We start from the raw sequence: 17303 nt of genomic DNA, 5'->3' as shown, positions 1-17303 counted from the left end.
GCGTGCGCGTGTGTGTGTATTTCTCCCCAGACCGGCTGGATGATGTGGAACTGGCTGGTGTCCTCCCTGGCTGTCGGGGCCTCGGTCGTGCTGTACGACGGCTCTCCTCTCGTGCCGTCTCCTAATGTGCTGTGGGACCTGGTGGACCGCTTGGGGTGAGAACGCAAGAGCGATCACAGACCAGAGGAGCCGTTTGGCCCCGCCGGGCCTGTTCTGGTCGTGAGCAGAACTCATCCAGCTGTTTCTTAAAAGAATCCAGGTTATCGGCTTCAGCACCTTGGCTGGGCAGCTCGTTTCACACTCCCACCACCCTTTGTGTAAAGAAGTGCCTCCTGTTCTTTGTTTTGAATGCACTTCCTTGTAGATCTTTGTAGTTTCTACTCGTGTCCCTGTGTCCTCGTGTGCCTGGAGAGCGGCAGTAATTAAAAAAGTCTTGTGAGGCAGAGCAGTTCATTCAGTTAAGTGTTTGAGAGACCGGGCCGAGTCTCTGGGGCTGACCGAGAGCAGGGACCGGACCGGGCCAGTCTCTGGGGCTGACCGAGAGCAGGGACCGGACCGGGCCAGTCTCTGGGGCTGACCGAGAGCAGGGACCGGACTGGGCCGGGTCTCTGGGGCTGACCGAGAGCAGGGACCGGACCGGGCCTGGTCTCTGGGGCTGACCGAGAGCAGGGACCGGACCGGGCCGAGCCACTGGGGCTGACCGAGGGCTGGGACCGGACCGGGCCGGATCTCTGGGGCTGACCGAGAGCAGGGACCGGACCGGGCCGAGCCACTGGGGCCGACCGAGGGCAGAGATTGGACCGGGCCGAGTCTCTGGGGCTGACCGAGAGCAGGGACCGGACCGGGCCGGGTCTCTGGGGCTGACCCAGGACAGGGACCGGACCGGGCCGAGTCTCCGGGGCTGACCGAGAGCAGGGACCGGACCGGGCCGAGTCTCCGGGGCTGACCGAGAGCAGGGACCGGACCGGGCCGGATCTCCGGGGCTGACCGAGAGCAGGGACCGGACCGGGCCGGATCTCCGGGGCTGACCGAGAGCAGGGACCGGACTGGGCCGAGTCTCTGGGGCTGACCGAGAGCAGGGACCGGACCGGGCCGGGTCTCTGGGGCTGACCGAGAGCAGGGACTGGACCGGGCCGGATCTCTGGGGCTGACCGAGAGCAGGGACCGGACCGGGCCGGGTCTCTGAGGCTGACCGAGGGCGGTGGGGCTGGCGCCTGCGTTAGCGCAGGAACGAGGAGTCGAGGGCAGCCCCAGGGAGGGGGGGGGGTAGGGGGGGCTCGTCAAGGGGGCCATTTGTGAGTAATTGGTTTGGAGAATGACAGGCTTCAGCGGTGATATTAAGATTGACATTTAACTGGCTGCCATCATGTTGAACAACCCATCTGAAGCTAAAGGTTACACTTCGCCACCATTGTTTTCCTGCAAAGGTTACAGACGTCCCAGGGAGCACAGAGAAAGTAGACATGGCTCTTAGGGGGTGGGCGGGTGGTGGAGGGGGGGGTGGGGGCGGCTGTTTGTGCTTTATTTTGCATCCAGAGATGGGAGCCTGGTGAAGCAGATTCTCTATTTCTCCCCCTGCCCTGTGTTTTGCGTGTCTTGAAATGCAAGTGTTGTCTCCACTCCTCCGTCACCTCCCACCCCCCCCGACTCTCACGATCAGGGCCGATCAGCAGTTTCCCTGGGTCCTCTTTGTATTTGTCTTGTGTCGACTGGAGCAAAAAGAGAAAGACGTTGTAAGCCACCGTCTGCTTTAGTTCAGAGGGAAAAAAAATAAATATCGACTTGTGCAATCTCCCGCGACAGGTGAATATTCATTTTCCAAGGCTTATTAGATAAAGATCACAGGCAATGGAGCTGCGGTGTAATCTTTTCTCTTTAGATGTCAGGCTTTAGTTACTGCTGGGACGATCCGTGTGGCTTGGCTGGCCTGCATTGTTCCCTGCTCTTGTAATGAGAAGCTGTCAATAAAATTAAAGAGCCGTCAGAGACTAATAGGGCAGGGGCAGGCTTTTCCTCTGTGTTTTTATCAGCATTAACAGAAATGCGGCAGAACTGGGAATTCTTTATAGCGTTGGCAGTGATTTGACAGGGGTCAAAGGCTGGGGGGGTGCGGTGGTCAAGGTCAGGGGCTGTGTCACCAAGAGGTTCCTGGTTCAAGTCCCAGCTCCTGCCTTGAGCAGTTCCTCTAGGATACCCCTCCTCGGCCCAGTGCTCTGTGCTGTGGATGAGGGCTAAAACCAAACTGCTCAGGTTATTCTGCCAGCTGGCCTCTGTAAGTAAGTTGAAAATGTCAGCTACGTATCTGCCCAGCTGACTTTTGTTTTTGCTGGCTTCTTTTTTTTCCCACAGATAATATCCTAGATCAGTTTCACCATTAAAAACAGAAATTTGGCACTCAATGGGCTTGTCCTTCCTTTCATCAAAAACGAATTAAACTAAGAAAAACCAGGCTGCACTCTAGTGGAGCTGAGTGGAATGTTTTCTCCTGGACGTAAAGTAATTTGGGATGAAAAAGTCCACGTTAAAGCAGTTCATTATTCTTGACGTGAGATGCACACCGCATTATAAAAGCGTAAGATTGATGGACTGAAAAGGCTGACCTTTAGGTTAGGAATCAGCTTAGCCTTATTTTCAGCTTAGCACACACCTTGTGTGGACCGGTGCAATATGTCTGATCAATACTGATCGCTCTTTCTGATACAAATTCGAATGGCAATGGACAGTGCATAGTGCATGAGCAATCTGTAATGTGCAGGATCCATGCAAAACAAAACGCTGTGATCATGGGACTTTATGGAGGGCAGGTTGCTTAGGTGTTTTGAGTTTAGCGCGCAGAGCTAGGTCAGAGCGCAGGGTCAGCCATTTATATGGCGCCCCTGGAGCAGGTGGGGTTAAGGGCCTTGCTCAGGGGCCCAACAGAGTAGGATTCCTCTGCCAACCGCTGGATTTGAACCGGCAACCTTCCAGCCACAGGCGCAGATCCTGAGCCACAAAGCCACTGCTCCGCCCCAAATGAGAAATGAAGGCCAACACAAAAAAAAAAAATGGTTTCTTTTGAAACCAGCACCCAGGGTGGCGGTATGGAGTCGGGCCTGGGGCGCCCCGCTTCTGGGCGTGACCTGAAGGAGGCTGTCGGGGAGGGGTGGGGGTGCTGGTGGCGACGAGCCCTTTTTAAAATGTCCAGGCAGGTTCGAGGTGACGGGGAGATGGCCGCTGCCCCAGAGACACCACCAGCGCTCAGTCAGGCCGGCCGGGAGCGACTGAGCGAGCAGGGCTCGGCGCTTGAAGGCCATTTTAGAGATACGGGGCCACCAAGAGGGACATCCGTCCCCTGCCGTGTGGGGTGAATATTTCCGGGGAAATGGAGCTCGATTCCTCAGTGAAAGTGCCGCAGTGCTTTGACGCGCGAGCGTGGTTCGGCTGCCATTGTGCTCAAATGCTCCTTTCCAGACAAAAGGTGGAGGGAACAAAGCCCTTCTTTTTCCCCGGTCCCTCCTGGATTAACGAGTTTAAGCAGTTGCCGTTTGATCAATTCCTGATTGAGGGCTCCTTGCTGTGGGCAGGAGAAGGGGAAGAAAGGGATGTTGTAATAGAGTCCACTTGTTCGATAAGCCATTGTTTCGGTGTTAAATGAATTGGCTCGTAAAAATGAAAGCAGCGGGACAAGCCACGTCCCAGGACACCACATAGAAGACCCCCCAGCTATGGGATCGGCTAATATAGATAAATGTCGCCATTAAAACCCGGAGCCTAATGTCTTCGATGTAGCTAATTTAATTTCAGTCATTGTTAAGTGGGACTTCCTCTGGTTAGTGCTGATGGCATTGCTGAGGACTGAAACAGATGTGAAGTATAAAGTGTGGGTTTAAATCACACTTCTGATGTCCTCTTGGTGGGGCCTGTTGGCAGCTTTCGGATATTTATCGTGCAGATCCGGCAAAGAGACGTTCCTCCTTTTTTCCCCCCTCGGGCCCTCTATCACCCTGGACGGGATTAATCAAGATTGCGGTAGAGGAGATCAGGGGAACGCCGGAGGAATTCGAAACTGTGGAGGCAGGACCAGTGGATGATTCGTGCCGGTCTAAACCGCCTAACGTATTTTCCCGAGTTAAAGGAACTCTTGACCGAGTTTAAAAGATCTGGCTTTGCTGAGATAAACCAGACTGACTTCTGAGTTAGGTTCAGGTACTTTGCCCTTTTCTTTTCTTTTGTCTGCCCTTGACATTTGTAATTGTTGTACAAACAGGGCATTTTTCAGAGATCCCACAATAAAGGAGTTTCTTCTGGAGTGTAAACTTCTGTTAAAATGATGCTGAATTGTGTTAAATTATATTGCTGTCCTAGTACCTGTTGCACAGTAGCAGTGGCTTTGATATCTTGCTATCCCTGTAGATTAACTGAGGGAAATTGCAGTTACTCGTGAAAGTCACGTCCCCAGACTTTGTCTTGAAAGGAGCAGGCGAGACACCGAATTAATCCTTGCGTCTGCCCCTCCCACCTTCCAGAAAGCTGGGATTTTTCTTCAGTTAATGTGAAAAAGCCCGGAGCTGTTCCATATCAAAACCGTAGAGCTATCTTCTCTGTCGTGGAGCAGTTTGAGGAATAAATATTACATTAAGGCCGGGGGAGATCCAGGCTTTCAAACTCGCCATTAAAGAGCCTCTCCACTTCTCATATTAAATACATTAGCCAGCGAAATAATGTGAACAGTCTGGGGCAGTCCCAGCTCCCCGTGGCCCATAAAGCTGTCAGTGTAGCTGAATTTCAGCCCCTCTTAAGTAAGGCCCTTAACATTTGCTGTGCACTGTACCCTTGTTTTTCAGATGTGTGTCTTTCAGTACCTCGTCATAAACTTTCATAGCCTGAACGCACAATCACTGGCCCCAGTAAAGTCAGAAAACGGTCAGCGCGAACAAGCTGATGCAGTAAAATGCTGGTGCATTCCAAGTATGTGATATCTGCAAGGCAACTAATAATAATAATAATAATAATTAATAATAATAATTGCTTACACTTATATAGCGCTTTTCTGGACACTCCACTCAAAGCGCTTTACAGGTAATGGGGACTCCCCTCCACCACCACCAGTGTGCAGCCCCACCTGGATGATGCGACGGCAGCCATAGTGCGCCAGAACGCTCCCCACACACCAGCTATTAGTGGGGAGGAGTCTAAACTTTTTATGGGTGGGTGCTGGTGATTTTCCAGTAAAGGTCCTGAGTGACAGGTGGACCAGTTGTGCTAACAGCCTGTGCCAGCATCTCTCTGTTTCTGGAGGTACAATTGGTAGCGTAGCATCAGTCCCTGGAGACTCCTAGTGCCTGTGACACCTCCTCCTCTGTGCTGCTATAGTTTAATATAGAGCTTTCCCCAGCCATGCTGTTCGTGTCTTCCCTGGTAAACACCTGGGCATTTCAATATACTGACCATTTCCCTTTCATCGTTTTGGTTTTCTTATCATCTCTGGAAACGGCACTTGGCTTCAACCCTAAATGTTCCTGTCCTGTTGTAATACTCAAAACATCAAAGTGTCCCTTGCAGTATTCATTTCTGTGGCCGTCTTGAACTAATTTCAGTTTTCGCCAGTGTTTGTAACTCATTACACCACTTCTGTCTCGCCGGCTGCGTTGTTATTATCATTGTGTGTGTATCTGCTTGTGTGCCACTTTGCTTATTGATGTTTCCGGTGATGAATTTGCTGTACTTTACTGTAGTTTCCCGTGCCTAGTGTCATGCTTTTCCAACGTTTTGCTGCACTTTGCTGTGCTTTGCACTATTTTTCCCTTGAATACTTGATCCTGTTGAAGAATTCCATGAAAAGGATAGGAGGTGTCTGCCTACCATTTTTCTTTTCACAATCAGTCGATGAAAAAGGCAGAATTATTCACAGACTGTAGTCCAGGAGTGTACATTGAATGTCCCGTGGTGCTTTATTCTGTGCTCTTAATTGATTGGTTCGTTAATTCATTACTTACTCGGACCACTGTAAACCTGCTGAACCGTTGACCCCCCCACTGGCCGGGCTGTGTACATTTGCTTTGTTTGTTTTTTTCTGAGCATTGGAGCCCAAGACGTTTTTTGAATGAACGTTTTTCAAAACCCTACTGATGATGGCCGGGAGAATAAATGCCATTTGGTTGAGTGGTGGCGGGTCGCTGGCGGATTTCAAGAGTTTGGCATCAGCAGTCACTAGATCGCGTGCTTTGCCGGAGGGGGGCAGTTGTGATGTTTAACGGCATGGCTCTAACCTTTTACGCTGGTGTTTTATAGGGATGTGGACCAATGTTATCCCCTTCGACCCCTTATTGATTTTTCTCCCGTTTTATTGAGGTTTATGCAGCTGTGGGCTTTAGGCTTCAGAAGAGGCAAATTACTGGTGTGAAGTGGATGTGTTAGGAATCCAAACACAGAACTAAAAAGACGTGGGACCTGGGTTTAGTGCTGTTACGTAGAAAGCTGTTCTATACACCTTGTTAAGGACCTCACAATACATGCAGTGGCTTTTGCAGTGTTGGTCTGATCATAACTAATTGGCAGGGCTCACTGAACACGGTAGGAGAGAAGGTATAATGTGTCGTAATAACGCGTCATGTGTGTGTACTGTAATGATAAGCGTGATGATTCTTCAGCACTGTTATACAGGGTATCACAGCAGAGAAAGACACGTGCTGAAGATCTGTACTCATCCAGAGTTTGAGTAATAATAATTGCTTACACTTCTATAGCGCTATTCTGGACACTCCACTCAAAGCACTTTACAGGTAGTGGGGATCCCCTCTGCCACCAGCAGTGGGCAGCCCCACCTGGTTGATGCGTTTAAAAGTCACAAACGCCAGGCTGGTGTGTCTGTGTCCAGCGGCTTCATGCTGCGCTCGTTCCTGCTCTGCAGGTGCTGCTCTGGGCCATCAGCTTCTTCAGCTCTTTCATTGCTGACTCCCGTCCCTCTGATCTGCCTCCCATCCACCCCCGATCTGACTCCCGTCCCTCTGATCTGACTTCTTCCCTCTGACCCCTGTCTCTCTTCCTCTCCGACATTCCTGCCGGGCTGGTCATCAAGCTCTCCCCTGGCTCGTTGGGAGAGTCGGAGCTAGGCTGCGCAGTCTGGCCTCCCCCTCCTATCTGCAGTCCAGTGGGGCTGCTGTACGTCTCCCAGGTGGGAGCATTGGATGAATTGGGTCCCTTCCTGGCTGTAAAAAATGCTTTAGGATCCTGTGGGATGAAAAGAGCTGTATAAATGTAAGGAATTCTTATTAAGTTTTAAAGCTTGGCTTGGTAACGATGGATGGTGTCTTGGCCATGGTGTGACAATGATTATACTGTACATGTTTCATGCTTTTCAGACCATCTCTACCATCACGGTCTCCTGTGCTGTGCTAGACTCCACCTTCTCGAGATTTTTACCCCCTTAAACACCTTTGCAGCTTCTGGTGTTCTTACCCTGGGTCATTTCCTGAGAATGGCTGTGTGCTTGATAGGGTCCTCTGTGCACACCTGCAGTGATCAGGGGTGCTTTGTGACAGAACAGCGAATTGTGTTACTCAAGCTATGAGGGGCAAAAAATATCTTCACACGAAACAGGAATTTAACAAAGGTGGTGGGCCGAGAAAAACGCCTTGCAGATCTAGTCTGCTTTTCACCGTTAAAGAAGCATCAGGATGAAATACTGCACCTCACAGGACTTAATGAGCATAAAGAAGACAAAGAGGAAGCACTTAAGATGGGGCTGCCATTAAATTTCACAAAAAACATCTCTGAAAGCGAATCAACCTGATGTGCTTTTCATTTCTCTCTTTGTGGAGCTTTATGACGCTGTCGTTGCAATATTTCAAGATGTCTGTGTTTTAGTTTTGTGCCAGTTAGCTGTAAAAGGAGTTGGTGCTTGCCAAAGAGCTCAGTGCACCTGAAAAATGGCACTTATAAATCACACGTTGCCTAGGCAACGAAGTACCGGGAAAGGCAGAAAAAAGGATGATTCTTTTTCGAAAGATCTCGCGCACGCTGGGAAAAGCCCGACCTGCATCATTATGTTCCGGCTGCGGACATCAAAGGCGATGGACTTTAACGTGAACGGCGTTGATAACAAAGCTGGGTTTGGGACGGAGTGCGTCTGGAGACGGGCGCTGTCCAGGTCGAAGGGCCTCTCTTTTGGCCTCAGAGAGAGCACAAGAAGTCGGCCGCAGTCTGTCCTTGCGTGTGCTGAGCGGTGAGGAAGTGGCAGGGCGAAGGACCTGGCCAAGCTGGTGCCCAGGACAGACGCAGACGCCCGTGGCCCTGCAGACCTGATGTGTACAGGATGTTCATAGGACCAGTGTCTTAGCAGATGATGGGCCTTATACCCACGAGCTCAAGCGGATTCAGACAACCCCACTCCTGGACTTCTGGGTAACTTCACAGCCAGGCTGTTCACTGTTAAACCTGAACCCTGATTTTTAGACCCTGTTTATTAGCTCTGAAACCTGTTGGAATTTTGCGTTACATGAAATAGCCCATGCAAAGAATCTGCGTCAGAATTCAATCTCCTGTGGGGTTTTAATTGTGAGTTCGGTTCTTCGGTTTAGGGTCCATTAAGTAATAAAGCTCCATCTTCTCAGCCAGCTCAGCTGCTGCCTGTCCCCGACTCTATAAAATAAAGATCTATTGCCTGTTCGCCAAAGAGCCTCGTGGTCTCCACTGTCTCTGATTGGAACAAGCATGCTGTCTTATAAAATCTTCACAGACTAGGCTGTTTGTGGGGAATCCATTAACAGCCTGCCTGGAATAAGAAGTAGGCCTTGTTCCAACAGTGTAAGTCTAATTTCAGGCTGACATCTTGATGGGAGGTCAGGATGTTTCTGTCTCAGCAGAGCCCTACCTTTGCTGAAGAGCTGTGACCCAGCTGTTGACCTCTGAACCCAGCTTGTTTTCAGTTTGTTGTCAAATTGACCTGCTGGTGTTGTCAATTTGCAAGCTAAAGAGGTTTATCTGGGAGCAAATCTGTCTCCGTTCGGAAATTAGGAGAGCTGACAGGTGCTTCGTGGTGCTGGTTAAGAAAAAATATCTTAAAGGCTTGATGAGGTTATTGGTGGAAATTGCATTTAGCAACTGATTATTTTCATTATACTGCTGGTGCTTTTCTCTTTAGAGTTTGAGAAGCCTAAGACAGTCTGCTGTTTTGAATCTCGACCAGGAATCTCAACATTGGGATTTGAGGAAATGCGTTTTCATGATTTCATTAGCAAGTTCTGATTTGTTGCATGGCAGAGTACCAGAAGCTCTGGGACTGTTCTGGCAACCTTTCTGCTTGGACTGGAGCTGTGTCTTTGCAACAATGGGTAGGCTGAGGCTGTATTAAACTGAGAAGTTTGCATTGTGTTAAAACCCTTTATAACACAGACTAGGAATGGCGTGGGACTGAGGCAATTCACTGGCAACAGGGACAATGTGTTGCCTATTTCCAGCCTGTTGATGGTCATCTTCGTAATCTCTGATCTGGGTTCGTCTCAGCCTTGCGCTGGTTGGCACTGAACCAGCTGAAAACTGTGAGTCCAAGGAAAGAATGAGGTTTCAGTAGAACTGTGCTCAGTTCTGCAAAACCACTGGAGGTCATGCATGAAGAGGGTGCCTGTATACTTTGCCATTAAGATGGATTGTGTTTGTATGCAACAGTGCAAAAGGTGATTTTTCCTTGAAAAATTAAACTTGCTAATAAAGCTTGTGTGTGCTTGTTGGTGTAATTGATCGGGCCTTGTCTGAAGTAATTTAAGCAAGCTGAGTGATTTGATTAAAAAAAATTACAGTTGACAACTAAATTGTAATGGAAAAGTACATCATTCTCATAGACAGCGACATTTAGTGTCGAATTATACTCTTTTTTTAAAAAAGAGAGATACCATACTAAAAAAAAATCCAGTTTCTCATTTTCCTATCAAATTATATCCTGAAAGACATAATAATATGTAGATTAATAATTGGTTACGTGTGAGCCTTGTGTATTCTGATCAGTGAGTAGCCTACTGTTCTCTTTTGGGGTTGTTCAAAATGAAATATCTACGTTCTCTTCCCTTGCAGAATAACAGTTTTTGGGACGGGGGCGAAGTGGTTATCTGTGCTTGAAGAAAGGAACCTGAAACCAGGTGAGCGGGCTGTAGGTTTGTCCTTCCTCTTGAGAGATGCAGTCCCTTCAGCTGCTGTGTGGGCTCAAGCGGGGAGGTAGGTGGGGGGGGCTTATGCTCACAGCTGCCAATGTCTGTCTTCTGGTGGTCTGCCTGTCCCCAAGGCTGAAATCAGCCGACAGCAATTTCACTCCTCTGGATACGCCGAGTCTGTTGCTGTCGAGTGAAATTCAAGCGTTTTCGCGACGTGGTTTATCCGTTCTGGAAGTTTACTCTGGTAAATGGAAACATAGCCCTATTCGTACCAGGTTTCCTTTTTTCTGTGGTGTGAAATTCTTCACTGTGCTTTATCACCCTGGGCCATAGCAATGTAACATGATAAATGCTTCTAGTGGATGTTTTCTGCAAGTCCTCATGGTATTCCTGTAGTTTATTCCTGAAGTACGGCAGTACTGGGATGGGAGACCTCCAAGGAAAATCAGATTGCTGTAATAAGTGGCGTTGGGAGACCAGTAGGTGGCGCCCTTCCCCCTGGACCCGGTCCAAGCCAATACCCCAGTATGGTGACTGGGGACACTGTGCTGTAGAGGGAGCCATCAATGATGAGAGATGCAAAGACAAGTTCATCTCTTGGCTCCCCTGAAGTTTTGCCCTTAACTCACCAGTGACATATTTTTGAGTAGCTTTCTGTTTGATCAAACGCTTTTTTTTTTAAAAAAGGGTCTAGACCGTCTTTTTCGTTGGTGTTGAACCAACTTACAACAAATGGAAAAAAAAAGGAATGTAAAAATCGGATGTTTCCACTCATACTTAGACATGTGCATGGACGGATTTTAATTAAGAAGCCTCTTGGTTGGCTCGAAATTAAAGAAGAGCAGTGTGACAAAGATCTGAGAATAATCCAATCTGATCCCAGCTGAGAAAGATCCCATCTGAAGAAGCAGCTGAAATCAGCATTTCATTAAGACCTTAATTTCTTTTCTGGAGAAGGTTCTGTTAATGTTGGATGAGATTATCCAGTATTTTTGCCACATAGATTATGTGTTAAGAACCCTTATTCTGGCATATTTATATATATATATTAAATTGGATTGTACGTATTTTGAAAGATATGTTACAAGATGGACCAGTTTTCCAAGAAGTGTTCATTTTTGAATTTGTCTGCCACGTGCTGTCATAGACAGTGCCATTATAGATCCAAACAAACTCAGATCTTTGTTCTTTCCTCTCTTCTTCGCTGCCGATGCCATCTGAGGAGCTGAATGAGGTCCAGGAATCAACAAACAGGGATATCTGCGCGTATGTTTGCGGAAATGAATTTAGAACTAATTGCATTTCTCCTCTGTGTAAATATGTAGATTGCCTTTATTGGCAGTAAGGTCATCTGAGTCTAGCACTCTCCGGAGCACAAAATCAGCCTTGCGATTGGTTTAATGTGCGTTCCATGTCTTTAGGCATAAATGTTGGGAAATCCCCCTGGGACTTTCATTGCAACGAGGAACACTAACACAGGAAAAGCCCCGCAAGGCTCAGTCTCTTGCACAGCCCTTTGCTTTTGCTGCTTTTGCTGTCTGATCAGAGGGTTGAATCCTCACCTCCAAAGAGGCACAGGTGACCTCCATCCTAATCCTCCCACCCCCCACCTCCATCGCCAGCAGGGGGCAGTGCGAACGGCTGAGGACCATGCTGCCTTCTCCTTAGGAAGAAGGTTGGCAAATGTTTCAGCATGGGGGGGCACCGTGCCAGGGGGTTCCCGTCCTTCCGATGACATTTCACCAAACACCTGGTTGCTCAGTGGGCCAGGCAGACCCCATTGGCATTTTTCAGGCAGAGAGCAGACCCTCATCGGCTCTCGCTGAATTTGCTTGTTTGTTTGTTTTTTTGTGTGCAGCGGAGACCCATAACCTGCAGACTCTCCACACCATCCTGTCCACGGGCTCCCCCCTCAAGCCACAGAGCTACGAGTACGTCTACCGCTGCATCAAGGGCAGCGTCCTGCTGGGCTCCATCTCAGGTGAGGCTCCGCGGGGCGGCCCGGAGACCAGGCCCCTCCCTGGGGCTTACCCAACGGCCCACCCCGCTGGGCTCCTGTACGCACAGCGCCGCGGGAACGTTCACAGGTCCTTCAGGCCTGTGATCTGCCGAGTCTTCATTGGATTCACGCCTCAATGCTGTCTCGCAGAGCACGGCGCTGTTTGTGCGCGCGCAACCCTCCGCTGTGTTGCTTTGTGCATTCCTGCTGGGCCAGAGCTTTCCAGGAGCTCCCTCTGCTTCCGGTGCAGTTTATTGCGTTGATCTCACCCATTTAATCCCGAAGACTCCCACCCAGGTGATGCCAGGCAGCCATGCAGCAGCAGTGCCCCCACGCAGCACTAGGTCTCTGTAAGCAGGGGGAAAGTGGCCAACAAGAGGAGGTCATTTGGCCTCATCATTTTTAGTTTCTAGTAGCAGATTGATCCCAGGATCTCTCATGAATTGCCCTGTTCACATGCCTCATGTTTTCTCCTTTCTCCCCTTGACCTGAGGCTGATCAGATCTGGTCGGCATACCACTGTGTCTCCGATGCTGCATTTCCTCCAACGCAGACTTCTGCTGTGGTTCCCCATTCTGGTTGGTCTTTCCCGCATTTCTCGGATTTGTGTTGCGAGCAGCAGATTGCCTCTTAAAGGGGCAAAAATAATAATAATAATAATAATCTGAGGATGAGGTACAGTAGGGGTCGCATCACATCCGCTACCTCATTTTAGCAGCTCATTTTGTCAGCGTGGAAGACTGAAATGTGTTTCTTGCTCGCGGAGTACCATCACAATTCCCCTGTCGCTGCACGAGCGCGTCCATCTTCCCAGGTGGCCCTGCGTGACGCGATTGCGTGACGTGTCCTCGGAGGAATGATCGTTGTTAATCATTTATCACTGCAAATGAATGCAATCATGCCATTCCAGGCTCCCCTTCGCAAACTTCCAAACAGGTGAGCATAAATAAATGAAGATTAATGGGCGGACCGAAGCATTTGGGTGCATAGAAAGTGAGCATTTAATTGTTAATAGGGAAGCACTTACACATGGCAGCTGCTTCCAGTGACATCAGCTAATCCGCTCATTGTAGCAAAGCACCTTGTAGCTTTTGAGAAATAGGGCACATTTTGTAGTGAGTCATTATAGGTGTTTTCTGTTTTTTCCTTCATTGTGGGTTGTCTGTTCCCTAAAAGCAGATTGCAGATCATGAACGAAGTTTCAAAGTCACGTCCTGCATACAGAATGCTAAATATTTGCAGGTTAACGAGATTTTCTTGTCTCAGCCTCATATATGTGATTTGTGAGTACAGTGCGTTACAGCCCACATGGCTTAGACCACTGATGTCTGATGTTTCAGAGAAAGTCATGCATATTTTAAACCCAGATTCTGTTACAGGAGAACTTGATTTAGTTCTGTCTCATTCTTAATTCCCCAATCAAACCAATTAGCACGCTATAACAAGTATAGGTGCCTGTAGAGTAGATTTGCAGCTCACATTACCCCTTTGACACTCTGGGACATTATCAGTTTAAATGATGACAACAACATCAGTTGGTGGTCCCCTGTCTTGGTTCGTGAAATAACATTTTAAAGCTCCATGAATGATGTTTAATTCTTTCTTGTACAAGATCAGAGCTGGAGCCCTGGTCAGAGGGCTTGTAGCAGGAGGGAGGTCAGGGCACACTGAGTCACTACAGGACGCCTGTGATACACAGGCTGGGGCCTCGTCGCAGAACAAGCTCGGAGGCTGTAACTGTCCCGTACTCAATAAGCTTCAAATGGATGGATTGCAATGCTCAGATCTTGAGCATAGATGCGTTCTGACTGTCTGCAAGCAAAGGCTTGCCCTGAGTGTGACTTATGAGCTGTCCTGGCTCTAATGGTGTCACAAAGCAGTCCTCCCCTTGCCTCAGAAGAAAGAAAGTACACAAGTACACTGAAATATTTCTTGACTAGCAAAACCGTACTGAATCCTCACCCATCCCCTCTGGATAATGGAATATCCTGCCTCCGGATCCCAGGAGGGGTTTGTCCTCCTGGAATGAAACATTGGTCTCCATGACAGGCCCTTGCAGACTCCTGGCCAGAACTTGCTGGCTTCAGGTGCCGGAGCAGGGAATGCTCAGAACCTCTCTCCGGAATTCTGCAATGTGTCGGTAACGCTCATGGCTTCCAGGTGTGATAACAGGAGGAAGGGAGCAGGAAAGAGGAGGAGAAGGATGGGTGGAGTAGTTTATCGCACTCTCAGGACATACACAGAACAGAAGACAACACCACACAATGTAGACAGATTAACATCACAAACACAATAAATAATAACAGAAGAACAATATGTATGTCGTGGGACTAGAAATATGTAGTAGTGAACCACAAAACGATGGTAGACCAGGCAAAAAGTGCTGATGTGCACTGAGTCTGAGGCACTGCAGTTAGCTCTTGAGGAGGCGTGACGTTGTGTCAAAGGCTTAGCCAGGGAGCCCACGTCCCACTGAGACAGTGTGCTAGTCACGGTTCCGCACGGGGTCGTGCCCCCCGCCACCCGTTCCGTCCCCCACACCTGGGGCACAAACCCGGGTCTCCGGCGTAACGCAACAGGGCACCAACCGTGTCAGCTGAAGGAGACCTCCCTCAGCCCAGGCAGCTGAGGTCCCTGCTACGCGCAGTGAGGGCGCTATCGTCACCACACCAGCTCCGCTACAACAGGCTGGCCACGCCCTCGCTGCGGAGCCCGGTTTGCAGGTCCTGATCCTTCCCGGGCAGCGACCGGCTCTGGCCTCGCAGCACGATTGCCGTCTCTCCATGTGCGATCCGTCTGAGTGCTGGTCCGCCTCGTCGATAGTCCCGCCGCGTTAACAGGGGAGCTGTTGGACTCTCATCCGGCTCCGGTGTGACATCCGGTGTGAAGCTGCACAAGTGTGACAAGCCTGTTCGTAGGAGGAAGGTGTTATAGTCCCCCACCCCGCACCCCGAAGAAAATGAAAAAGAATGTGCTTTTATCTAAAAAAAAAGCATTTCCTTCGTGTTTAAGCAGTTGCGGTAAACTCGAACTCCCAGCAGCACGACTCTCGCGTACTCTTCTGGGACTTCGGTGTTTCCTGGCTTTGATTTCAAGCGGTTCTTACAGCTCGCCTGTGATCGTGCGTAGCTGTTGTATTTTTGGAAAACCGGAAAAAAAAACACACACAGACAAACAAAACCCAGTTTTCTCTCCGTCTGGAAAAAAAAAACAGAGGGGGAAGGGAGAAAGCTGTTTTTATGTAGTTTTAATTTAAAAAAAAAAAACTTCACTTTGCAAGAACTTAATATTCATTGAAATTTCAGGACTGAATTCAATAGGAATGGCAACAGCAAGATAGGATCTAAAGCCCTTTAAAAAGTCTCTGCGCAGTTTGTGAGCTACCCCAGGGCTCTTAGGTGGTCCCCAGATATTTTCTGGTCTTTTCATTTCCCACATGAGCCCTAATTATAATTCCCATCTACACGCCTGTCTGATCGTTTTCCACCTTGCTCAGAAGTGCGGATCGTCCACAGGAAGCACAACTCCGTCTTGTGTGCTGTGTCGCTGCTGTCGGAGAACTCCCCTTCCTGGTCCTCTCGGGGCCGTGGGCGATCTTGGCCGAGAGACTGACTCATCCTCAGCAAGGGCGTGGGGGGTGGGGTTGGGGGGGGGGTTGGTATGGTGTGCTATTTTCCTCCACCTGGTAAAGAATCTGCAGACCGGTTCTCGAGCAGCCCAGAGCCGTCTGGATCCAGCATGGCCTACACTGTTGCGTGGTCATGGGACGGCCACTGTTGACACTGATCCGAAACTCCAGACATTCAGCTGTTTCATTCAGATATTGAGCTCAGATCTGGTGCGCCACAGGCCACTTCCCAACCACTTCATTTGATGTTGACTTTAGTCTTTAGTCTTTAGTCTTTAGTCTTTAGTCTTTAGTCTTTAGTCTTTAGTCTTTAGTAAATTCACAAAAGCTGTTGTGTCAAAGAACAGAAAAACATACTAATACTGACTGCAGTCAAAGGGGTTTGTATGTTGCACAAAAATGTCTTTTTGTCATTAAAACAGCTTAACGATGCACCAGCAGTGCAAAACCGATTGTGCAGAGGTTTGGTAACAGGTGTGGAATTCCTCTGAAGGAGTTGAATTGTTAGTGTTTGCATTGTAATTATGTTAGGCCTTCACCCTAATGTCTGGCAGTTTAGTGCTGAATTCAACCTACCGTTCCTAGCGTCTGTGTTAAATGGGCTCGAAAGACATGACTCAAGTGCTGTTTTTATCTGAGGGTATGGTTAACCTTACTAAAGTTCACTGAGAGTTGTTAAAAGAAAGTCCACTGTGCTATCCCAAACTGCAGGAAACGCAGTAAAGCCCAATAGGTATGGCTTATCTGGCCAGAGCTCTTCCTAGTTTCTGCAAGTGAGGTGATCAGAGAGCACTGGGGTGGAACATCAGCCACGCTGGTCAACATTCAAACAGAGGGGGGAAACCGGGGTCGAGCACCTCACTCAAAGCATAAGAGCAGGGTCTGCAGCAGGGACTCAATCCACAGCCCACCACTCACGAGTGAAGAGACTTACCCACTGCGCTTTGCTGCCCCTGTAGATCCCAATGATGTACGTCCGAACCTGAGCAAAGAAATTGGCTGTGCGTCTTAACTAAGCCGTTTCCTTCTGACTCGCTAGGTGGCACGGACATCGTCTCCTGCTTCATGGGGCAGAACTTCACAGTGCCGGTGCACCGCGGGGAGATCCAGGCCCGGAATCTGGGAATGGCGGTAGAAGCCTGGAGTGACGAAGGTAAAGTATAGGAAGCACATCACCTCTGTTCATGCCTCCCTATACAGGCTTCCAGTGATACACAGGCCCTGCCCAGTCTTTCTCTTGAGCTACCTGAAAAAATGTCATCCTCAGTATAAAAGTAACTGCAATTGCACCAGTCTTTCATCTGACATTAATCTTTAATTTTTGTAAAATTTGACAGTTATAACAATAGAGAAATTAATTTTTGGACGTCACCTGTAAGTGGGTGCTGTGCACCTGCTTTGCTCAGCATCCCTAAAGATGAACAACTGAACAGCCTGGCGAGGTGAACGCTGAGCTGCGGCAGTTTTTTATTTCCGGCTTCGGAGATACATCCGGTCCCGCGTGAAGGAGGAAGAGGATGCTGCACTGCTCAAACCCGCTGCCCTCTTTGTG

General features: G+C 49.0%; 1 protein-coding gene across 1 annotated transcript in view; it reads left to right on the top strand.

The window, feature by feature from the left end:
- The window catches only part of aacs (acetoacetyl-CoA synthetase), a 50245-nt gene that overhangs the window by 22086 nt on the left and 10856 nt on the right, over positions 1-17303 (top strand). The window contains exons 10-13 of the mRNA XM_088618791.1: positions 31-155; positions 10048-10112; positions 11983-12105; positions 16791-16904. Of these exons, the coding sequence (XP_088474917.1) occupies positions 31-155; positions 10048-10112; positions 11983-12105; positions 16791-16904 (427 nt within the window). The remainder of the gene's footprint in view (positions 1-30; positions 156-10047; positions 10113-11982; positions 12106-16790; positions 16905-17303) is intronic.

The sequence above is a fragment of the Lepisosteus platostomus genome, chromosome 24 (assembly GCF_059453375.1).
Source record: "Lepisosteus platostomus isolate fLepPlt1 chromosome 24, fLepPlt1.hap1, whole genome shotgun sequence".
Classification (NCBI taxonomy): domain Eukaryota; kingdom Metazoa; phylum Chordata; class Actinopteri; order Semionotiformes; family Lepisosteidae; genus Lepisosteus; species Lepisosteus platostomus.
Note: the sequence above shows the minus strand (reverse complement) of the source record. Positions and strands in the feature narration are given on the sequence as shown.